Source organism: Anabrus simplex, chromosome 5 (assembly GCF_040414725.1).
Source record: "Anabrus simplex isolate iqAnaSimp1 chromosome 5, ASM4041472v1, whole genome shotgun sequence".
NCBI classification, from domain to species: domain Eukaryota; kingdom Metazoa; phylum Arthropoda; class Insecta; order Orthoptera; family Tettigoniidae; genus Anabrus; species Anabrus simplex.
In genome coordinates, this window is record NC_090269.1 from 48,176,114 (window position 1) to 48,201,899 (window position 25,786).

The window sequence follows — 25,786 nt, forward strand, 5'->3', positions numbered from 1 at the left end:
CAACCAGTACTTCTGACGAAGAGGCAGTGGAACAGCTGTATGAAGATATCACCAAAGCGAAAAATTCAGAAAAGACACAACTCTGTATCATCATTGGAGACTTCAATGCAAAAGTGGGTCAAAAGGAAATCGGAGACCCAGAGAACATTGGTACATATGGACTAGGCGATCGAAACGAAAGAGGAGAAAGATTGCCAGAATATCTCACAGCCGAAAATCTCTATTGCATGAATACTTTCTTTAAAAAGCCCATCCAACGAAAATGGACATGGAAGAGCCCCGATGGACAAACCAAGAATGAGATAGATTTTATCCTGACCAACAAGAAGAAATATTGTACAGATGTTACTGTTCTCAATAGATTTGATACAGGAAGCGACCATAGGCTAGTTCGAGCAACCTTTACATTTGACCTCAAACTTGAACGGTCCAAAATGACAAGGGGGTACACTTTTCCAAGAGTAGAGGACTTAGAAACACATCAATCATAATTTCAACAAGCTCTTACCAAAAAACTTAACCCAACAGAAGATTTGAAATACTTGGACGTGAACGAACTTAATGAGAAAATTACAGTCAGTATTCAAAATGCAGCAAAGGAGATCCCATTGAAGAAAACTAATAAGAAGAGCCGACTTTCACTCAATACCATGCAGCTCATTAAGGACAGGAAGACAATGGACAGGGATACAGCAGAATACAAAAATCTTAACAAGACCATTCGCAAGGAAATAAGAAAAGATCTAAGGAAATTTAATAATAACATGATCATGCAGACAATTGAAGAAAATAAAAACATGAAGATTTTAAAGAACAGCATGTCTACAGGAAGACCAAAAATTACAAAACTTAAGAACCAAAATGGAGAAATAGTCACAGATAGGCAAAACATTACTGAAGTTATTCGAGATTTCTACTACAAGCTGTATACATCAACCATTAATAAACCATCCAGTGATGAACAACTAGCCCAGAATTATACACATGAAGTAACACCAGAAGTAACCACTGCTGAGATTGAAAATGCTCTTAAACAACTAAGGAATAAAAAATCCCCTGGGGAGGATAAAATAACGAATGAAATGCTGAAATTAGGTGGAAGAGATCTGCTAGAAGCCGTGAGAATACTCATGAACAAGTGTATTAACTCTGGAAGAATACCAGAAAATTGGAAAAATGCTGAAATGGTACTTCTCTTCAAGAAAGGTGATAAGGAAAATTTAGAGAACTATCGTCCTGTGAGTTTGTTATCACACCTTTACAAGCTCCTGACTAAAATTGTAACCAACCGCCTCACAAGAGAACTGGATTTTTATCAACCTGCCGAGCAAGCAGGATTTCGTAAAGGTTTCTCAACTGTTGAACACATCCAAACTATTCGTCTTCTTCTTGAGAAAACCACTGAGTACAACATCAAGAATCATCTGGCCTTCATTGATTATAAAAAAGCTTTTGACTCAGTGGAGATCTGGGCAATCATGAAGGCACTTCAAAATGCCATGATAAACTCAAGGTATATAAAGCTTCTGGAAAACATTTATGATCAAGCAACAATGGTAGTCAGAGTGGACGAAGACCTCATCACCAATAAAATCCCAGTTGGCAAAGGAGTTCGACAAGGTGACACAATCTCTCCAAAGCTGTTTACCCTTGCCTTGGAAGATGTATTCAAAACCCTTCATTGGGATAATAAAGGAATAAAAATCAACGGGTTATATTTGAACCACCTGCGTTTTGCCGATGACATTGTGCTCATAAGTGAAAATCTAGATGAGCTAGAAAGCATGATCCAAGAATTAAAAACTGCTTCTGCTAAGATTGGTTTGGAAATGAACATTAATAAAACGAAAATTCTAAGCCCAGAGAGTCGACCACTTAAAATGGGAAACCAATATATAGAAGCTGTCGATGAGTACATCTATCTTGGACACAAGATAAAACTTGGAAAAGACAACCAACGTGCAGAAATTCCTCGCAGAATAGGTATGAGTTGGACTGCATTCCGAAAACTAAGGTTCATCCTCACCAACAAGGATGTTCCAATTAACCTGAAGACCAAGGTTTATAATACGTGCGTGCTGCCAGTTACAACTTACGGTCTGGAAACGATGACTCTGACGAAGGAAAGTGCTCGTAAGCTTCAGCGAATACAACGAGCCATGGAGCGACAGATGCTAGGGATCAGCCTTAGGGATAAGATCCGTTCAGAGGACATCAGGAGAAGAACTAATGTAACAGACATCCTAGAGGTAGTAGCAAGACTAAAATGGCAATGGGTAGGACACGTAGTTCGACAAGACTACAACAGGTGGACCTCTAGGATTGTTCACTGGAGACCATGGGGACACAAGAGAGGCATTGGAAGACCCCTGAAGAGATGGCTCGACGACATAAAGCTGTTGGCTGGAACACGCTGGTTCCAAGTGGCTCAAGACCGAAGACGATGGAAGCACATGGAAGAGGCCTATATCCAGCAGTGGATTGAAATAGGCTAGAAAAGAAGAAGAAGAAGAGTATACTTATTACTATTTATCTTAAGTCACACCGGCACAGATAGGTCTTATGGCGACGATGGGATATGAAAGGGCTGGGAGTGGGAAGGAAGTGGCCGTGGCCTTAATTGAGGTACAGGCCTAGCATTTGCCTGGTGTGAAAATGGGAAACAATGAAAAACCATCTTCAGGGCTACCAAAAATGGGGTTCGAACCCACTATCTCCTGGATGCAAGCTCACAGCTGCACCCCTTAACTGCATGGCCAACTCTCCCGGTTATTCCTTCTTAGTACACAAGATGTGTGAATGGTAAAGCTCTCTTTTACTACATTTCTTATGGCTATTGGTAGCCTACTCGGAGGGTAGCTGATGTCTGCCATATGTGGGAAACTGCATGTTAATATAGTGAAGAATACTTCTGTGTGTAATGTGAGAGTTACAGGAATGTTGGGGATGGCACAAACACCCAGTACCTGAGTCAAGGGAATTACAGTTTTCTGTTATGATGTGACGACCTGGCTGGGAATTGAGGCTAGGGCTCATTGACTGAAGGTCAGGACTCTATCCACTTGGCCATGGAGCAAGACTATTCATTAGTGAAAGCACATACTGTATTTGATGGCCTCATTTTTTATCTGCAAAAGCTTAAAACAAATTCTACAACAGCAGAAATTTTAGAATACGGTATTTGCCTTGATGAGATTGGTCAATTGACTTGGGAATACTGGAACATCCATGCATCCTGGCAGTATCCAACAGGGCAGGGGAATATGACTCTAAAAACTGGAACTTTCCCATCTAAATTGGGACATCTGATCCACTTTATCTTAGGGCCTCTTCATACTCGGCAACTAGTAGTGGCAACCAGAATTGATGGCAGAGTAACTCGTGTTAAATCTGTGTCGCCGAGCAGGAGCCAGCCATGCTACTTGGTCATAATCCAGGCCAACTGCCAGTATTCATGATAATTTCTCAGGCGGAGGAGCATATCCTGTGATGTGTCCAATGTATGTTTAAAAACTCTGTCACTTGCAACTCCATAACAATGCTTTGTGGGACATAATGTTTATAGACTTTTTTTTTTCCTTGTTTTGATCCTAGGAATCACTCCCAATGTTTGTTACAAATATTTAGGTACTCTCTGTATGTCCTATATGCCATTTGATTTCTGATTCAAGAGAAATGAATCTGACACTACAACAACAAACTTAACTGTCTTATTTACACAGATGATTTCTGTTTCAGAGGGAGTAGGGATACGTGTGACAGACTGCATGGCTCATGATGGAGTAGGAGATTCATCTCAGAAGTTACTGGATGATTCTGGCTGCCCAATTGATGAACTCATCCTTCCATCACTTCAGGATTTAACGAATGCCTACTATGCTTCTCGCAAGCACAAAGATGATGACGTGCCTGGAACCAAGATGAAAGTGGCTGGTGCTACTTTTTCTGCATTCAAGTTTCCAGATAGAAGCAGTCTTCATTTGCGCTGTACACTGCATTTCTGTAGAGGACATTGTATCAATGTGAGTCAAACATTTTCTTTTAAAAAAGTCTTCTTTAAAAACAGGTTTACAATCTTACTTTCTAAAGCAGTTACCTTAGGAGAGACAACATCATGTCCCCAAGATCATTGGTCCTCTAGCCATGGTAACCATATGTTTGTAAGAGTATTCATGGATTCGCAGTGTAGGTATTTATCATATTAGCAATTTTCTTAACATTAGGCAGTAACTAACAAAGCTAGATTCAGTAGAAGTGAGAATGAAGTGCTGTTAATCCAGAAATCTCTTCAAACGATCTGCCACGTGATGGTGGTTGTTGTATGTATGTATGTATGTATGTATGTATGTATGTATGTATGTATGTATGTATGTATGTATGTATGTTAGGAAAACCATAAAAGTAGTTAGTTTGATGTAAAGCAAAATTATTATTATTATTATTATTATTATTATTATTATTATTATTATTATTATTATTATTATTATTATTATTATTATTTTAAATGTTTCAGATAAAAATCTCTAAATAACCAATAAGCCGCTAGAGTTGCAGAGATGTCATATCTACAGTTTCTAATCTGTATTGTAGATTATTATGACTCTCTGTTTTGCCAAGCGTTAAATGGTGTTCTTTATTGTAACAGGTTGACTGCAGAGAGGAGCAGAACAGGCATCGCAACAGCACACGTCATACCAGAAGGCTCAAGGTAAATGCATATTAATCATTAGTGCAGAAAAAGATATCTGTATTCAGTTAGTGAACTGTTCAGTGTCTTGGGTTGACAACCGTATCCTTAGTAGTTATGTTGTAATGTTGGTATTTAAGTACTGTGTATACTGATAGTGTTGTTTAGGGATACTGTCTCAGCTATATCCATCCTTAGGCAATCTATTCCTATAAAAAATAAATTGACTTGATGCATGGGCGCCCATATGACAGTTTGTAGGGCGGGGGCTTAGACCTGGGGGTTCATAGTATTTTTAATATTTTGGAAGATAAATGGCGACTTTTATTCTGCGGTAGAATAATCCACGGTATACGCTGCCTATTGGTGGGAGACGGTAATACCACTTCTACGTAGTACTGACTTTAAAATCATTATTTGAAAGGAAAACACCTAACTACATTAGATTTTTGCCATTCCGCGAGAGCTAGAGGGAGGCCGCGGCCCCACCTTGCCCCTGTGTATGAGCGCCCTTGACTTGATGTACAATATATCAAGTAAATAATATTACAACACTGATGTAATATTATTTACTTGATATATTGTATTGAAAAGGGCCTCTTGTCAATTTATTTCTTATAATTGCATTCAATGCAGAACAAAAAATGAAATGTATAGCTTACAACAATCTACTCCTGTCACAACTCTTTCTGTTCATGTGGCTTATTTGATGGGGACATTCTTTAAGTACAAGTTTGGATCAACAAATGCACTTGCAACTGTAGTAACATTCAATCTTGATAAGGCAATATGCCAGGAGACATGGAGTTATTATAGTGGTGTTTTTGTGAACGTGTGCATGTGGTGTCTGTGATTACATCATGGATACAAAAGTGGAATAATGAGCCAGCATGAAATTTTGTGTTAAATTGAGAAAATCAGCTACAGATTACTTCAGATTTTGACAATATATTTAAAATATTGCTCATTTTGACACATTAACAAGAAAATTATTGTTTTTATCTTTATGTTGGTAAGTATATAATAATTTACATTTTGTAGGAAAGGTTAACTAATATGAAAGATTTTGTATTTGTGAAAATATCTCAAAATCTATTTTTGGCCCTGGTTCAAGTGATGAATTACACCATCCAACTTAAATGGTTTGGGCATATTAAGAGGATGGAAGAGGGACTCAGATAGGGGGGAGGGCAAGAGGGACATACAAACTAAGGTGGTTGAAAATAATCAAGAATAGTATAATTAGAATAAATTTGGACTGGAACACAGTTGGATAGAGGAAGATGGAAAGGTGCCATAAACATCCCAATCCAGGGAGAGCTGGACAGGGGAAATGGATGATGATGATCATCATCATTACATTTCATTTCTTGTTACAAGATTTCCTGTGGAATACAATCTTCTCAGTTAGCACAGTTATAACTGTTGAATATGAGATATATCTTGAGGCATGCTTAGAGGCATGATTTTTTTCGCATTAACGATAGATGCGACAAAAAATATTTTGAAGTGATTTTGAAATATCTTAAGGAATCACATGATTCTGGTTAAGAAATTTGTGATTTTGTTTTTGCGAATTAAAGCGACAAGGCCAGTTTAAAGCAAAATTTACTTATTTTGCTATAAGTGCAAAAATGCAGCAAGATTCATGGAAAATAACATTGAAATTGTACTCCAATATCACATGTGTGAAGGGAAAGAGAAGACAGAATAAGGAATTCTCATTTCAACAGAAGTATCTCTTTGTATTAATATTCTATAAAATCTCTTATTGGTATGCCCATATAGAGTGAAAGCTCTGGCTATTTAGGTTGTAAGGGTCATTTATTATGTACTCTTAATTAGGGGAATATTATAGTTATAAACAAGATTACATAAAAATGATGAATGATTATATATTTATTTATCTGTCTTTCTCATAAATAATTCATTAAAAAAAATCAAGAATTAAACTTTTCATGAATAACTTGGGGAAAGGGTTAAAGCAAAATTAAAGCAATGTGGTCAGTCCTATTTCACAAAATAATGCAAAAAATTGTTTCCTTTTGGCAAAATCAAACATAAATTAATGCAAAAAAAATCGTGCCTCTAGGCACGCTTGATCGACCCAAAGTTTTTTCCTCAGTGGTTACATCCACATGTAGAGATGATTCCATATTATTATGAATTTCCAATTTCACTACTGTTTGTAAAGAAAGAAGGTAAGTGTGTGCTTTGTCATATCGTTCTGGGGTGTTACAAATGTGTCCTTTAGGGTTACTTTCTTAACCCGCCAGTGGTTGCTATATGAGCAAAATGCTCATGATCATTGAAAATCATCTGCTCTTTTATACAACATGTAGTTTCGAACTTGAGCCCTGATGTACTTTCGCACAGCAGTTTTGAGAGAAGGACAGATGCATTGAAGTGCACATCTGTGACCTTGAGAAGGGACAGGGAGGGAGGAATTGTCAGCGACCGTCAACTGTGAGCATTTTGCTTCACGCGTGACCAATCACGTTGGCGCTAATTTCTGTGTGTTTTGCTATTGTTGTGTGTTCTTTGCAACTTATTGTATTTTTTTTTTGCTAGAGGCTTTATGTCGCTCCAACACAGATAGGTCTTATGGCGACGATGGGATAGGAAAGGCCTAGGAGTTGGAAGGAAGCGGCCGTGGCCTTAATTAAGGTACAACCCCAGCATTTGCCTGGTGTGAAAATGGGAAACCACGGAAAACCATCTTCAGGGCTGCCGATAGTGGGATTCGAACCTACTATCTCCCGGATGCAAGCTCACAGCCGCGCGCCTCTACGCGCACGGCCAACTCGCCCGGTACTTATTGTATTAATGTGTTGTGTAATTACTGCGTGGTGATGGCTTCAAGTCGTGACATTTTAGCTTGGTTTGATGAAATTCCTAGTGACTAACTCGAGGGCGAAAACAGTGACTTAGACTGTGAAAGTGAACACAGTGAACATAATGCGGATACCGAACACTCCGAGATAGAAGAATGTGCTGATAGAACCATACCTGGAGAGAAAACTGTACCTGGTGAGCAACATATGTTGGAGGTGAATGAGAATTTCATGTTTAGTGACTATGTTTATATAGGGAAAGACAAGGTGACAAAGTGGGGTAGACACCCACCAAGAAGAAATTCACTCTCATGAACTTGTGCTGCAAATATAGTGACTCATCCTCCTTGTGTAAAGTGTTGTATGTCCGGCGCTCCCTTCTCGCTCCGCCAGCCAGCTACACGCGCGCCAAGTGTCATTCTTCTAGCATCGACGCGCAGCCCTCAGTGCGCGTGCCTGAACCATCGTGTGTGTACTATAAAGAGGAACTCCCAGCCTGTCCTGATGCCCACTTGCCCCGGTGTCCAGCTCCAGAATACACCCTACGTCGAGCACGGAGGCTACTCCTCTTGAAAATGTGCTTCGGCCAGGTGGACTGAATTTCTGGCAGTACGAGGTCTCACCTCTGGTCACCGCTCCTCTTATTCCGCTGCCCATATCCAGTCATACTATTACATACCGTCATATTTCCTTAATTAATGCAAGCTCCCGTAGTTTCGCTAAGTAAGAATTCTTCCAACATTGAACTTGCTTTTATGAACTCAGCAAGGAAGGACTTTCCAAAACATTTATGTCAGTACTTCGGATGGTTTTCGACTATCGACTTTCATATCAAGGACTATCTTTTCGAGATAGTAGTGGATGTAAATACTGCAAACTTGTATATAGTGTACAAAAGATAGACTCTTTCTCAAGATTCCTAATTCATTTTGCTTCAAGTTAAATTTCAGTTTTATTTGTGTAAATAGTGTATTTTGCATTTGAAGCGAATAATAAAGTTGTGTTTTGTAAATCTCAACCTTGGTTACAACATAAAGGGCATTGTGAAAGATGCATGAACTATTTTAGAAAGCTGGGAACTGGTTTTTCCAGATATAGTTATAACCATTTGAGATTTATTCTTATTTTAATTTTATTTGTAATTTTTAGTGTTCTTTATAACCATTTGAGATTTATTCATATGTTCATTCAATGTGTTAATACATTTATGCTTGAAATCGGTTGGTATTTATTATGTAAACGCGTCATATCATACCGTGAGCATTTTGCTCAAGGCGCAACCACTCACGTTACTTTCATCCTAGCGACCACTGGCGGGTTAAGTCCATCATGTGATTAGCAAATCCAGACTCTATGCTACATTTGAGTGTGAAGGTCTAGTGTTATATCTGAGTCTGCAATATGCATTCAGAAAAATGTTAAGAAATAAGGTGTATAGGACAAACCTGCACACTGTAGACTGTAGACAATCTGAAGAATATATGCCAAGAGATTAATTGAATTTTTCAAAGAGAACTAAAAAGAGTATTAAGGTGATTCCTTAAGATACCAGAAATGTGTTGAAAACAGGTGCAGCTTTATAATACGATCTACAGAGCTGCAGAACCACCAGAATGGAAGTTATAATATACAGCGATTAGCAATCTCATCCTTCATATTGTGAGTCAGTCAGTCGGTCGGTCGGTCGGTCGGTCGGTCGGTCGGTCGGTCGGTCGGTCGGTCTTGATCTGCATTTAGGGCAGTCGCCCAGGTGGCAGATTCCCTATCTGTTGTTTTTCTAGCATTTTCTTAAATGATTTCAAAGAAATTGGAAATTTATTGAACATCTCCCTTGGTAAGTAATTCCAATCCCTAACTCCCCTTCTTATAAATGAATATTTGCCCCAGTTTGTCCTCTTGAATTCTAACTTTATCTTCATATTGTGATCTTTCCTACTTTTAAAGATACCACTCAAACTTATTCGTCTGCTAATTTACCGAGCCAAAGATCGATGCCCATTCAGATACTGGTGAACTTTGTTAGGATCTGTAAATGACAGAACATCAGGATGAAAGCATGAGAGAGTGCACTTAACTACAGCTTTCTCCGATAGGTGGCTAAGTGTTCCCCATATGGTTCTGTATGAACTACATGCCGTTTAATACGGCTGACCTATTCGCATGTATGTCCCTGAGACCATAGAGTTAGTACCGTTAGTGCCACCATCTGCGAGAATATCACAGAATCGCTGCAGCAGGCAGAGTATGTTGAAATCTCAGCTGTTTGGATAAAAGCTCATTGGAAACAGAGAACTTTTAAAACTCTGTGGATATTGATATGGTTTAAAATTCTTACATGTCAACATTCTCAGATACTACAGTATAGTTGTGTTTTTTCTGTTCAGTAGAAAGAAAGCCCAAATAGCTTAAATAAATGCGTGGTAAAAGAGGACGTTGTTCAGTTGTGATCAAGTAACACAAAATCAATTTACTGTTCATGTTAAGTCTTCAAACAACGTGCTTTAAGATTTGGGATATGTGTATTTCTCTACCTTTTATGTAAATGGGCAGGACCTGAGCATAATTCTATCCAACGATCGTAAACATCCTCTCTTGTGCGAAGGGAGTGAGCGAGTTCTTAGGCCTAAAAGTAATCAGGAATATGTTTCTCCGTAATGGTAGTGAATTCTTCGGAGTAAGGTAGTCATGAAAATGTAAACAAGAACGTTAATACTGGTACCATCAGATTATGTTCCCCCTCCATTAAAAAAGCCAGCTCCCGAAGATGTATGCAGGTCTCGGAACCTCTGTAAATATGCATGTGTCGATACTAGATCAACATTTTTTTGATAAGCGGAAGAAAGGCTTTCTTTGAAACTTTTTAATTGCTGTTTTTTTTTGTAAAAGTAAAAGTGAATCCATGTCCCTTGAAATCGGGATCTTACAAATTGAAATGACCGGGCGAGTTGGCCGTGCGCGTAGAGGCGCGCGGCTGTGAGCTTGCATCCGGGAGATAGTAGGTTCGAATCCCACTATCGGCAGCCCTGAAAATGGTTTTCCGTTGTTTCCCATTTTCTCACCAGGCAAATGCTGGGGCTGTACCTTAATTAAGGCCACGGCCGCTTCCTTCCAACTTCTAGGCCTTTCCTATCCCATCGTCGCCATAAGACCTATCTGTGTCGGCGCGACGTAAAGCCCCTAGCAAAAAAAAACCAAATTGAAATGTGTCTTTACCTGTAATTTTTTTCTGTACATTTTCGGGAACTTCAAACTGATTGGACATGGAGTAAAGCATTTCTGCGGGGTTGGAGAACAGATGCACACGAGCTCAGCTAGCAGTTCTCGTATGCAATATATATATTTAGATTTGTCTATTACACTTATTGCAATGGACTGGGTGGCACAGAGCAGAACCACCAATATAATTCAGGATGTACTACCACTGGTTGAAAATGAAGGCAGGTAGTTCCAGCAACTCCTTGTGTGATGTGATGAGAGGTTAAAATATGTATTGTAGTACTTCATGTGTTGCATCATTATTATCGATAATGCTAGATACAGAAAATTTTCTTTTTCCTCAGGGCCAAGAAGGAGAAGTCCTTCAGAGGTTAGACGTTTTCAATAGTGTAGAAGTGATAGCTCCAGGTATTGAACTGGACCGTCCTGAGATGCCTGCATCTGCAGGTAAGTACTTCTGTTATATTACAACCTTAGAATTAATTGCACAAAGTGGTTGTTTACTGTGAAAGAGCAAATCCTGGAATGATATAAGTAATAATCTACCATATCTAAATTATTCTCACAAAAAAATAATTATTCCTAAAAGCTAGGTACCGATAGGGAAATCTTGAAATATTTGAAAAAAACATTTCCTGTTTAATAAATGACCATCTTTGATTTACAGGAAGAGTATCTTAGTTATTGTACAAGGGTGATTCAATAAATAACAAGACTTATAGTTGTTAAAATTCACTCTGCAGCTAAACAAACATTGTTATTATTTGGGGTTATCAGTCCATAGACTGGTTTGATGCGACCCTCCATGCCACCCTATCCTGTGTTAACCTTTTCATTTCTATATACCTACATCATCTTACTTCTGCTCTTAATTTGCTTGTCATATTTGTACCTTGGTCTACCGCTACCATTCATACCAACTATGCGTCCATCAAAAAACAACTGAACAAGACCTGGGTGCCTTAAATGTGTCCTTTCATTCTGTCTCTTCTTCTGGTCAAATTTAGCCAAATCCATCTTCTCTCAGCAATTTGATTCATTATCTCCTCATTTGTGATTCGATCCATCCATCCATCCATCCCTCCTTCAGTATTTTTTTTGTAACACTACATTTCAAAAGCATGTATGCTCTTTCCTTCTGAGATAGTTATTCTCTCCATACCCATCTTCTGGAGGATATCAAGAAGACTGAATTGGTTGATAGAGTCAAAGGCCTTCTTGAAATTGGCAAAAGTCAAGACAAGTGGTTTTGCATGAAGAGATCTGATTTTGATGATACTCATTAATGAAAAGATCTGTTCTCTGTAGGATTGGAGCTTATGGAAGCCAGCTTGATTTTCACCAATCTTTGGATCAACAATAGGTGTGATGTGACTATGAAATGCTTTTGGCAGGATTTTCTTGGCAACTGAATTAAGAGGTATGCCTCTATAGTCAACACCTGCTTTATTGCCCTTTTTATGGAGAGGATGTATAAGATCTGAGAGTCACTCCTTAGGAATAGCTTTTTTTTAAAATTATTATTATTATTCTTTTTTTTTTGCTAATTGCTTTACATCGCACCAACACAGATAGGTCTTATGGCGAAGATGGGATAGGAAAGGCCTAGGAGTTGGAAGGAAGCAGCCATGGCCTTAATTAAGGTATAGCCCCAGCATATGCCTGGTGTGAAAATGGGAAACCACGGAAAACTATCTTCAGGGCTGCGGACAGTAGGATTTAAACCCACTATGTCCCGGATGCAAGCTCACAGCCACACGGTCAACTCACCTGGTAAGGAATAGTTTCCGGTTTCCATATATCATGAAGGAGATTTTCCATTATGGCAACAAAATTGGGACCAGCCATTTCAAAAGTTTGGCAGCTATGGAATCCTTGCCTGATGCCTTGTTGGGGTGGGATGCAATGATTTAGGTGATTTCTTCTCAGTCAGGAGGAAGAGAATCAGGTAAGATGAAGGATGGACCATAAATAGTAATCTTTGATGCTGGAGGAGGGCAGTTGAGTAAGGACTCAAAATACTGAGCTAATCGTTCACAGTATTCATGACGATTCAGAATTGCCATTTTCCTGGAATCATAGAGAAGGGGCTTGGTAGCTGCCAGGTTTAGATTTCAAAGGATGATAAAAATCATGAGTGTTGTTCCTCTTGAAGATTTCTTCAGTGGTCTCAAGCTTGAGCCTTATCACAAGTAAGTTCTGCTTTATGGATCACTTTAGCAATCTGTTTATGTTGTTGTTGTTGTTATTATTATTATTATTATTATTATTATTATTATTATTATCATCATCATCATCAATTTAGGAAGGCTCGGCTTGTGCCAGTAACATAATGGGCTGACTCGGCCTAAGCAAGGAGTCACCCTCTTGATTATGAAACCACAGGTACATATATCTACAAATATTTACAACAGAAATAATTACAACATATACATTTATACAATAAATACAAACAACTTATCTCCCCGTTTTGGGAATCTGTTCTTCAGTATTACTGGAGCTGTGGCCTGGAACTTCATGCTGTTTGGTGTAAGTCAGAGGAAAAGTCATTCCTAGGAACTTTCTCACAATGTAGCAGGTGCTCAGGAGGGTGGCTCTCTGTAGTTCTACGCATGCGTGATGATGCAGGTTTAATGCGGCCAGAGAGCTGTGCAAGCAATTTGGAACAACACCGGTACATGATATTACTATTGGAACTGTGGTGACTGATTCTAGTTTCCACAGGCGTTGTATTTTTATTGCCAGTTCTGTGTATTTTGATACCTTTGTGGCTATTGTTGTTTGCAGATTGGAGGTGTTTGGACAAGCAATTTCTATAAGGGATGCAGATCTTTTTGATTTATCGATTATAATAATATCTGGCTTATTGTTGCTGAGCGTGACATCGGTTATGACTTCTCGGTCCCATAGTAGTTTGTATGAAGAGTTTTCGAGAATTATTATTATTATTATTATTATTATTATTATTATTATTATTATTATTATTATTATTATTATTATTATTATTATTATTATTATTACAGGGATACCGTGGAGCACAGAGGTGTAAGAAGGTGTGGGCATGAATGGGTGGACAGAGAAAAGTTTGAAGTATAATTTAAAACTCTAAAAATTTCAAATTTTATTTCCTTGCCTTTAGTTTTTAGACTTTGATAAATTACAACAAAACAGGAGATCATTGACTCAAATAACAAGAAGGAAAAATGTTCAGGTACACAATAAGTAGTTTGAAATGAGCTTGTAGCTCATAAGTTACATATTCAAAGGAGCACCACTGCTCAATTCAATTAATCCTCTAGGAGACTGCTCTCCAAACTTATTATAATCAAGCCTCTTCAAGGCACAATCTAACTTTAAACACTAGATCAATACAACAGTTTTCACTGTCTTACCCACTCGACAGCCTGAATAGGTAACATTTAACAGAGGCACTAAGTGCCCATTCCACATGGCCTTAGTTAAAAAAGGGAAAGGTTTAAGATATTGGCCTTAAAACAAAATGATAGGAGGCATAACATTTGCACTCCTTAGAAAATATGTTCTGAGACACTTAAAACCATATGTGAGCTTATTGTCCGAAGTTACAGAGGTTAAGCCTATCCTGTTGCAACCACATTGTAAAACGACCATGCAAGGGCACATCCTCCGGCAGCAGTGGGAGTTCCTGATGCGGAAAGTGCAGGTAGCGTGGGCCCGCCCAATGTCACTCAAAGAAATAAGGTCCAATCAGGTGATCCCCCAACATTCCACACCACACATTCCCTCTCCATCATACCTGATGGGTGGCCTGTCGCACCCAGTGAGGATTGTCTGGACTCCAATAGTGCATTCTGTGGCAAATGACGTTCCCATTATTGTGGAAGTGCTATTAGTCCGAGAACAAGATGTGCGATACAAATGTTGTATCATTGTCCAGCCTGCCTAATAGCCACTGACATAACTCCATTCAAGCTTCGAAATCCCACTCATGGAGCTCTTGGTGTAGCTCAGCATGGTACAGGTAAAATTTATGCTCATCCAGTATTCGCCAGACAGATGCCTGGTTGGTGTTCAATTGTTGTGCAGTCACCCTTGTACTGATGTGTGGATTATTACGAGCTGCCTTCGGAATGGCCTCTTCTGTTTCACCCGATGTGATGGGCCTATCGCATACTGGTGGGCGTTTGGAAATCACGTCTCTTGTCCTTAGGCATCTTTCAACATGATGGAATGTCGTAGCAGCTGGGTGTTGCCTGTTGGAATACCATTCCTGGTACAGACATATTGTCTTGCACGTGTTTTGTCTTGCTTTCCCATAAATGAGGAGCATGTCAACGTATTCCTCTGTGGAAAACATGCCGAATGACGGCAGAGATTACATTCAAGCCCTAACCAGCAGAGTATGAGCAGGGCACATAGTGAATAACAGCATCGTTCTACTGTTTGAATGTGGCAAACGTGGGCCTGTGTTTACGTATTCAAACATCATACCGATGCAAAAATATTTGAATGATACAGGATTCAAACTGCTGATGGCATATTCCATCGATTGCTAGGCTAATGCCTAACCATATCCACTGAGAACATGCTGGTAGTACAAGGAGAGTAGAGTACATACGCCATCTGGTTCGGTGTTTAAGACATTAATGACTCCACTGCTACTTAGTTTTATGCATTGATTCCCCTCTTCATTACACCTGGTCACGAGGCACGATACATTAACATAGTTACATGGCCAAAGGGCGTCGCTACATGATTTCAAGGCACTACGTTTTGTGAGCGAATGCTATACCTGTGGGTAGGGTTCATAGGCGTGTGCAAAATGTGCTCATTGGACATTTGTTGCATACACTACACCTGCAGGGGAATAACCACCTTATAGCCTTATAATCATGTCACATGTTAGTTGGGTTGCATAAAACTATACTGGAAGGTGTGGCTGAATTACACAGTATACATTTTTTCACACTTGAGACAAATGCCTTAGCCACGATGTTGTTTTACATAAAGCAGTTGAATATTGACTGGTGATTTACATGGTGTTGTATACAAAGAAGCAGATTTGTACAACACAAATAAAACGTTTATTGTTGAAGCTTTTTACTCTGTACAAAATAAAGTTTCTCTTTCTTCTTTTGCTGAATACATATTAAATCCGTAATCTGTATAAGCTTGAGGATGCCTTTGGAAATGATACATATGTACAAATCTAACCTAATATGTGCAATAAGTTTCTCATTGCCAGAACACAATGCAAATCAATATCCCTATAATTGACTGCCTAAGTTGATCATGAGAAGAGTTCTAGCAGAAGGTTATATAAGTTTACAAACTTAATACGACTGATGTCAGTGAAGATAATATATCAAGTGATAGAGCCATGCACAGCAGATAGGATGAGGCTAGAGAGCATATCCTGAGGTGAAACCTCCTGGCTAGCATTAGTCTACCAGTTCGGTGCACATTTTCAAAAGGCATGACCTCCATGCCCGACGTATGGTGTAGGCTAGTCATTGGACAGCTGCTAACAGCCTGCCTATGTCTTCCGCCTTTTCACTTGTATATACCGCAGGTGGCCTGACATTACAGTCTAACCTAATATGTGCAATAAGTTTCTCATTGCCAGAACACAATGCAAATCAATATCCCTATAATTGACTGCCTAAGTTGATCATGAGAAGAGTTCTAGCAGAAGGTTATATAAGTTTACAATCTTAATACGACTGATGTCAGTGAATTCAAACAGGTGGGGTGGCACCACAATACATGGGATGACAATATACAAGATTCTGTGTCACTGCTCTTAGAGGTGAGTACATCTTGCCTTACTGACACACGCATCCAGTCCCAAGTTCTTTTTTTTTTTTCTTAACATACTGAAACCCATGCCCAATCTTGATTCGGATGCATAAAACACTTGTGTGTCCCCTGCTGAACTCTAAGGCTTCGGCCACAGTGCAGGCGGCGAGCGGAGCGTTGCGTTGTGTGGCGGTAAAGATGAGACTCAAACCTGCGTTAGCAAGTGCATGTGGCCATAGTGCCAGCGGCGCGTCATTTTGGAGGGGAACTTGGCTCAAGCACAACGCTGCATGCCGCTAGCCGCTCACTCCTGTTTGAGATTTCAGCTGCGCCGCTCGCAATGACTGTTCGCAAGTTAACAAGAGAGGAGATGTTAAGTGCTGATTTCTGAAGTTCAAACCTGAACTTTCCTATGGAACGGCAGAGAGAAGAACGTCGAAAACCTAATAGTGACAAGGGAAGCCTGGAAAGAAATTAGAACGATCTTAAATATACCAGATAAATAGAGTTACAAATCAATCACGGTTATGGACATAAACATTATTGTCTTTAATGCATCATATTATTATTATTATTATTATTATTATTATTATTATTATTATTATTATTATTATTATTATTATTATTCTACGCCCTATTATTATTGTTTAATTAATATTATTGTCCTTTATAATATATTGGCGATATGAAAAGTTGTGTTCGTCATTACATCTGACTTTAATGGGTCTCTGGAAGTTGGTGACTTGCTTCTCCAGTTGCGCCTTAAGTTTCAGAAAAAAGTCAAAAGTTTGGACGGGCATAAAAGTATATTTGAAAAATCTTACCAGGAAATCAATTCAGTTCTCCATATAAATTGTGAAACTCCCCATGCATTTCACGTTATTTATTTACTGGATGATTACGAAATTCTCTCGTAGCCCTGCGTCGATTTCTTCAGTTTAGATAAAAAATATTCTACAAGCAGAGACAAACGAGAAACCTTTGAAACTGCCATTATCTAATCACCTCGTTCAGGGGAGATGCCGCGCCGCTTACTGACTCTCGCTAGATGTCCACACAGGCGCTCTCTCCTCCCCACTCTTCAACTTTTCGATAGCGGCAACGCTCCGCTCGCCACCTGCACTGTGGCCGAAGTCTAAGTTGGGGACTTGTTTTATATGTTGTAATTTTACAAGTATGACTAGAATTCAAGTTTGGGTTGCCACAGATAAGTTGACTGCTCTTTTCTCTTTGAAACTTTTGTTGTCACCATCTGTGACTACTTGCAGAATTATTAGGAATACTAGCATGGCAGGATGATCTTGCACCATCTAGATAGAAGTTGACGCAACTGTTCTCCATATGTTCTCTTGTTATTCACCTGTTTATTCATAAATATGCCAGAAATTCCATGAACTCTTTGAGATGAAAATGAAGATGCCATAGAAATAGTGGTTGATAATTCCCATTACGCTTTTTATGCAGTTTGTTTCTTACAATACTTTTACATTTGGAAAAATATAGGTTACAGATCATAGCTATCTATATTTACTGTAGATGGCTCTGTTACAGATCCACCATGGTTGTGGCTCCACTGACCTCACACTGCACTGAACAGACTTCCCAATATTGGTGCATTATATATTAGCCTGTGACAAGCATGAAAGTGGGTTACAGCTGTTAAATGACTTCTTCCCTTGTCATGTGGACAATATGCACCACGACCATAGAAAAGTGTCTCTCGAAGGTGGTGTGCCTCAAATGGGCCACTGTTTCATAACAGAAATTGACCTGGACTCTAGACAAAATATGAATTAATGATCAGTGACATACCTTTATTAGCACAGGGGTGGTACAATGTGCTGATTGTGGGTACAAATTGGTGGAGACATCATGTCTGTTTCAGACTCTTTGCTTTTCTTATTTTCATCGAACGTGGTAACCCTGTGGCCACATATCATGCAAGATCTGTCTGAGACAATATGAACATTGCCTGCATGCCAGCTAATTGCAGCTGGCCAAAAGCAACAAAGAAAATTGTCACATTTTAAAATTTCAGGCTGTTCAGTTTAAATTCTTCTATATAAGTAAGAATACTTTCTGGGGCAGGTTGGTGAGCCCTTGGCAATCATTGAGGAACAATCTCTCCTCTTTGCTACTTCAGGTATTGTAAATCATTATTTTTGTATGATTCCAACATGTGAATGGCTTACCAACGTACCACCTTGCATTTTTAAAGATGAATTTAGGGAATACTAAATATTGGTGATCACATTTAATTCTTATTTTCTTAAACATTCTTGATATTCATTTTTATACAAGAGTGAATCAAAAGGTAAGTTACACTAGCTTGCCGCGAGAGCATGCTGTGTGTCGTGACTGTGGCCAATGCGGAGCAAGCTACAGCAACTGCTCACACGTCGTGTTGTGTGTGAAGAGCGGGCTAGGCTCAATGGCGTGTCAACTGGATGTTCAATCCAAATTGGAGGTGCTTGCAATGATCAAATTTCTGCGGGCTAAACGGCTCAATTGCATGGACACTCATCATGAAATTACTGCTGTATATGTTGAGCATGCAATTTCTCACCCACATGTTGCAAAGTGGTGTAAGCAATGTGACGCTGGACACACGGATCTCACGGATGAATATGGCGAAAGCAGGCCCGCAACGTCCAGTACCATTGAAAATGTTGACCGTGTGGATGGGATCATTAGAGAGAATTGGTGCATAACACTGCAGGAACATTTGTATGGCAGTGTGTTCTCCATTGTTCACCAGCATCTTGGATTTTGTAAACTGTGTCAAAGATGGATTCCACATTTGATCACTGATGTTCACAAGGGATAAAGTTTCCAATCGTCACTGGCATTTTTGCAACGGTATTCTGTGGAGGGCAATGAGTTTCTGCAGTGAATCATCACAGGGGATGAAATGTGGGTCCACCACTTCACCCCCAAAAAAAGAGAACATCGATGGAATGGATGCACACCATATCACCACCGCGAAAGAAGGCCAAGGTCCAACCTTCAGCAGGAAAGGTAATGGCAACAGTGTTCTTTGACATGGAGGGTGTGGTGCATGTGGAATTTATGCCGAAAGGCATGACAATCAACTCGGTTTTATATTGTCAAACGTTGAACTGGCAATTAAAGAAAAGCAGCAGGGAAAATTGAGCACCAGAATGATTTTGTTGCATGATAATGCAACACCTGACACTGCCTACCAAACATCTGACCTGCTTGCAGCAGTTCAAGTGGAAGGTACGGCAATATCCTCCATATAGTCCAGACTAAGCGTTATGCAATTATCATGCGTTCGGTAAGCTGAAAAAAGGATCTCAGTGGATGACGATTCCGAAACAATGAGGAGGTGAAAACAGCTGTCTCCAGGTGGTTACATAGAGCTGGAAACGAAAAGTTTGTTGACCGTTGGTTGACCATGTTGTCATAGCAATGTTGTCTATGTGTAGGTGGTTTCATAAATGGCCATAACTTGGAAGTGTAACTTACTTTTTGATTCGCCCTCGTAGTATGTGGTAATGGCTTTTGAAAGTGTTCTCAAATATCGTGTACAAAATGATCTTAAATAGTCCTAAAAATTCTGTGTTTTTGGGACCAAGAAGTAAAAGGTGGGCTGGGACTCCATGTGTTCAGTAAACAATGAGTTGCACATTTCCTGACACAAAAGGTTATCAAATTGAATCGCTACTGATCTGCATTTAGGGCAGTCGCCCAGGTGGCATTCCCTATCTGTTGTTTTCCTAGCCTTTTCTTAAATGACTGTAAAGAAATTGGAAATTTATTGAACATCTCCTTTGGTAAGTTATTCCAATCCCTAACTCCCCTTCCTATAAACAAATATTTTGCCCCAATTTGTCCTCTTGAATTCAGACTTTATCTTCATATTGTGATCTTTCCTACTTTTAAAGACACCACTCATACTTATTTGTCTACTAATGACATTCCACGCCGTCTCTCTGCTGACAGCTCGGAACATAACACTTAATAAAAGTTATATACAATTTTATTTGTAACCACCTATTCATTACAATATAGATTGCATATATTATAATTATTTATATACTAACTTCAATACGGTTGCATCATGAGATTAATCACGTGTAACATACCACTTAGTCGAGCAGCTCATCTTCATTCTCCCAAGTCTTCCCAGCCCAAACTTTGCAACATTTTTGTAATGCTACTCTTTTGTCAGAAATCACTCAGAACAAATTGAGCTGCTTTTCTTTGGATTTTTTCCAGTTCTTGAATCAAATAATCCTGGTGAGGGTCCCATACACTGGAACCATACTCTAGTTGGGGTCTTACCAGAGACTTCTCTAGTTGGGGTCCTACCAGAGACTTATATGCCTTCTCTTTTACATCCTTACTACAGCCCTTAAACACCCTCATAACCATCTGCAGAGATCTGTACCTATTTACCATCCCATTTATGTGATCACCCCAATGAAGATCTTTCCTTAAATTAACACCTAGGTACTTACAGTGATCCCCATAAGGAACTTTCACCCCATCAATGCAATAACTAAAACTGAGAGGACTTTTCCTATTTGTGAAACTCACAATCTGACTTTTAACCCTGTTTATCATCATACCATTGCCTACTGTCCATTTCATAACATTATCAAGGTCATTTTGCAGTTACTTACAATCTTGTAACTTATTTATTACTCTATACAGAATAACATCTGCAAAATGCCTTATCTCTGATTCCACTTCTTTACTCATATCATTTATATATATATATACATATAAGAAAACATAAAGGTTCAATAACACTGCCTTGAGGAATTGCCTTCTTAATTATTACAGGGTCAGGTAAAGCTTTGCCTACTCTAATTCTCTGAGATCTATTTTCTTCAAATATAGCAACCCATTCAGTCACTCTGTTATGTAGTATGATTGCACTCGGTTTTGCCAGTAGTCTCCCATGATCCACCCTATCAAATGCTTTAGACAGGTCAGTCGCAATACAGTCCATTTGACCTCCTGAATCCAAATTATTTGCTATATGTTGCTGGAATCCTACAAGTTGAGCTTCAGTGAAATAACCTTTCCTAATCCCAAACTGCCTTCTATAGAACTAGTTATTAATTTTGCAAACATGTCTAATATAATGGGAAAGAATGCATTCCCAAAGCTTACATGCAATGCATGTCAAAGTTACTGGCCTGTATTTTTTAGCTTTATGTCTATCACCCTTTCCTTTATAGAGGCTACTATAGAAACTCTCCATTCATTTGGTTTAGCTCCATGCAACCAGTAATCAAATAAGTACTTCAGATATGGTACTATATCCCAACCCATTGTCTTTAGTATATCCCCCAAAGCCTTATCAATTCTAGATGTTTTTCTAGTTTTCAACTATTGTATCTTACCGTAAATATCATTGTTATCATAGGTCAGTTTTAGTACTTCCTTAGTATTAGTCACCTCTTCTATCTAAACATTATCCTTGTAACCAACCAACAATCTTTACATATGGTACTGCTGACTGAGTACTTCTGCCTTTTGAAGATCCTTGCATACACACTCCCTTTGTTCATTAATAATTCCTGGAATGTCCTTCTTGGAACAGTCTATTTATGCTTCGTGATCACTAAATCCCATCCATTACTTCCATTTCTCTATAGAGCTCATCTTGTTTTAGCATCACATCCAGTATATTCTTCCCTCTAGTTGGTTCCATCACTTTCTGAATCAGCTGCCCCTCCCATATTAAGGTGGCTGGACAAATATACATTTGTCTAATACACAGTTTGCTAACGAAGGTTTGTGATTCTATTATGTCAGCAAAATGAAGTAGCCTACCTATACATTCTCTTCCATTTTTCACTAAAATTTGTATGTTTGCCAATTATGCTTGCCATCATGTTATCCCTAGCTGATTTCTTTGCTAGATTCAATTTCCTAGTAAGTTCCTTCAATTTCTGCTTACTACCACAGCCATTTCTAACTGTATTTCTTTCCACCCTGCACCTCCTTCTTAGTCTCTTTACTTCTCTGTTATAATATAGCAGATCTTTACCATTCGTTACCACCTTTAAAGGTACAAACCTATTTCCACATTCCTCAACAATTGCTCTAAACCCATCCCAGAGTCTATTTACATTTTTATGTACTGTTTTCCACCAATCATAGTTACTTTTTAAAAACTCCCTCATGCCTGTTTTATCTGCCATTTGGTACTGCCTAATAGTCCTAATTTTAATACCTTCGTTTCTTTCACATTTATTTTTAACTACAACAAAAACAGCTTCATGATCACTAATACCACCTATTACTTCGTTTTCTCTATAGAGCTCATCTGATTTTTCCAGCACCACATCCAGAATATTCTTCCCTCTAGTTGGTTCCATCACTTTCTGAATCACCCATATTAAGGGGGTGGACAGATATACATTTGTCTAATACAGAGTTTGCTAACAAACGTGTGTGATTCTATTATGTCAGCAAAGTGAAGAATAAGTTTTAAGGCAATTTGTAGCGAATGTTATCTTTTAAATTCTTTCTAAAAGCATAGAAACCCATTCATTGGTAAAATACAACTTAACTTTTGTGTAAATTGCCAAGAAATCTCTACAATATTATTTTCCTTCCACTTTGCACTCTTATTTAGAGACAATGGAGATTTTCAGCTGATGACGTTTTGTCTTCCTAACCCAAACTTTGCAAAATTTTTGTAACACTAGCCTACTCCTTTGGCAAAGATCACCTTTAGATCTTTACCAAATCTTGTATGAAATAGTCATGGTGTGGGTCCGATTCACAAGAACCATACTTTTATCGCGCTCTCCTTTATATCCTTACGACAACTCCTAAACCATGTGAAGAGGTCTGTAACCTTTCTTTACAACCTCATTAATGTGATTATCCCAAAAAAAGTTCACTCCTTATATTAAAACCTCACGTACTTACAGTGTTCCCCATGAGTACTATCATCCCATCAACACAGTAATTAAAACTAAGAGGACTTTAACTCTTGGCGAAACGTGAATTTTCATCAACAGAAATGAATTTCATTTTATGGGTCCATATTGAACTTTGATTAAACCAAATTAAAAAGAATAATAATAATTGCAAAGGTGGAATTTTCATCTCACTTACCATCATACCATTGTCTGCTCTCCATCTATCAACATTGTATAGGTCTTTTTTATAGGCTCTCACAATCCTGTAACTTATTTGCTAACACCATTGACCCAATCACCAACACATTGAAGGAGAAAAAATAGCATATTTCTTTCACATCTTACGACTGCTAGGAAACCGGCTTTTACGACCACTAGTAATGAGAAATGTTGGAAAGAGGGCAGGAAGATAATGAATCCATGAAATTCAGCAAACTGGGTGAGTTGGCCGTGCGGTTAGGGGTGCTCAGCTGTGAGCTTGCATCCGGGAGATAGAGGGTTCAAACCCCACTGTCAGGAGCCCTGAAGATGGTTTTCTGTGGTTTCCCATTTTCACACCAGGCAAATGCTGGGGCTGTACCTTAATTAAGGCCATGGCTGCTTCCTTTCCATTCCTAGGCCTTTCCTATCCCATCATCACCATTAGACCTATGTGTGTCAGTGCGACATAAAAAAAAGAAATTCAACAAGATCTGGAAGCAGTTGGACTCAAGATAACAGATGCAGGGAACAAAAATAAAGTTAACACCCTTCTTAAGACTTACAAATTTTCAGCAGAAATGGCACATTAGAAGGGCTATAACAATTTCAGACAAATTAAGAAAATTACGATTGGAATGAATGGAAAAGTACTGCGCAGATCATAAGAACCAAACAGTGAAAGTGAATGTGGAACAACTCAAGTGGTACAATATGGCCAACCTTCTGTGCGTGGGGTGGTAGAATAACATCCATGGTATCCCCTGCCTGTTGTAAGAGGTGTCTAAAATGGGCCCCATGGGTTCTGAACTTTGGAGCATGGGTTGGCGACCACGGGACCCTTCCCTGGCATTGCTTCCACTTACTTGTGCCATGCTCCGTACTTTCATCTATCCTATCCGACCTCCCTTGGTCAACTCTTGTTCTTTTCCAACCCTGATGGTATTACAGCACTCGATGAGCAGGGTGTCCACATGCCCTTTGTAGCCCTTGCCTTTCTTTGGCTGATACCTTCATTTTTAGAAGTGTCGGATCCCTTCCATTTTTCCGTGGTTTGATGAAATTTACATATACTTTATATATGTATTTTACAATTTGCTTTATGTTGAACCAACACAGATATGGTTTTATAGCAATGATGGTATAGGAAAGGACTAGGAGAGAGAAGGAAGCAACTGTGGCCTTAATTGTTTTTATCCTAGTAATTTACTTCTTTGTATCTTTCTGGAAAGTAATTATATTACTTGTATATATTAAACTATGTTGTATGTGATTTTTTTCCTCTTCTTTTTTCAGATCCCAGAGAGTCGCCTTCCATGAACTATCCAAATGTTACCCAAGGGGAGAGAGCTTTCTGTTTGTCACCACCCAAGATGGCCCTTGCATTTGGAATATTAGGGCTTATCTTCTTGGTTGCTGTAGCTGTGGCACTGTATACATTAATGAGGAGTAGAAGGCGGCCGCGGTATGGCGGAAAGCTGCTCCTCAGCGAGGAGACTTTCATGGTTCAGGACAGTCCATTCCTAGGCATGTCTAGCAGACAGCAGTGGCCATATGCGAGAGTTATTCATTGAACTGACAAATGCATTGCCACTCGGTGTGATGATGTAGCCATGGTTTTAAGATGTGAACTACTAGAGTTCATAGTTGGGTTTCATGTCTCATTATCCATCGAGTGCCTTTTAGCTTTGGGACTTGTGCCAACTGGAAGCAGTAGATTGTTATACTGTATCTCTTCTCATCAATGGAAGTCTTCTATCTGATCATATTCTTCCATTGTGAAATAATGAAAGTAAGTTTATATTACTAAGAGTAACACAAATTTGAAATAGCTGTGGCTTTCTTACAGTGTTGTAAAATTGAAGACTGCACAAATCTTATTGATACGGTATGCATTAATTGGCAAAACAAACTCTCATTCACTAAGACACTTTGTTTTTACTGCTTTTTATCAGAGTTAATATGCTAGATTGAACTTGAATAATAACTGCATGTCAGAGGTCCTGTTGTAATAACATACCGGTACCGGTGTTACAAATCAGTTGGTGTTCGTAAAAAATGATGGTGGGGGGAGAAACATTAAATCCTGGTGCAAGATGTGTTTCTGATGTACATTCTTTGAAAGAATGTTCGTAGTTTACATTGGAAATATATCTTTTAAA

At 38.9% G+C, this 25,786-nt stretch overlaps 1 protein-coding gene across 1 annotated transcript in view; it reads left to right on the forward strand.

Annotated features, from left to right (window-relative positions):
• The window catches only part of cyr (cypher), a 53,509-nt gene extending 28,311 nt beyond the window's left edge, over window positions 1-25,198 (forward strand). The window contains exons 6-9 of the mRNA XM_067147984.2: window positions 3,739-4,022; window positions 4,646-4,708; window positions 11,082-11,184; window positions 24,921-25,198. Of these exons, the coding sequence (XP_067004085.2) occupies window positions 3,739-4,022; window positions 4,646-4,708; window positions 11,082-11,184; window positions 24,921-25,198 (728 nt within the window). The remainder of the gene's footprint in view (window positions 1-3,738; window positions 4,023-4,645; window positions 4,709-11,081; window positions 11,185-24,920) is intronic.
• The last annotated feature ends 588 nt before the right edge of the window (window positions 25,199-25,786 follow it).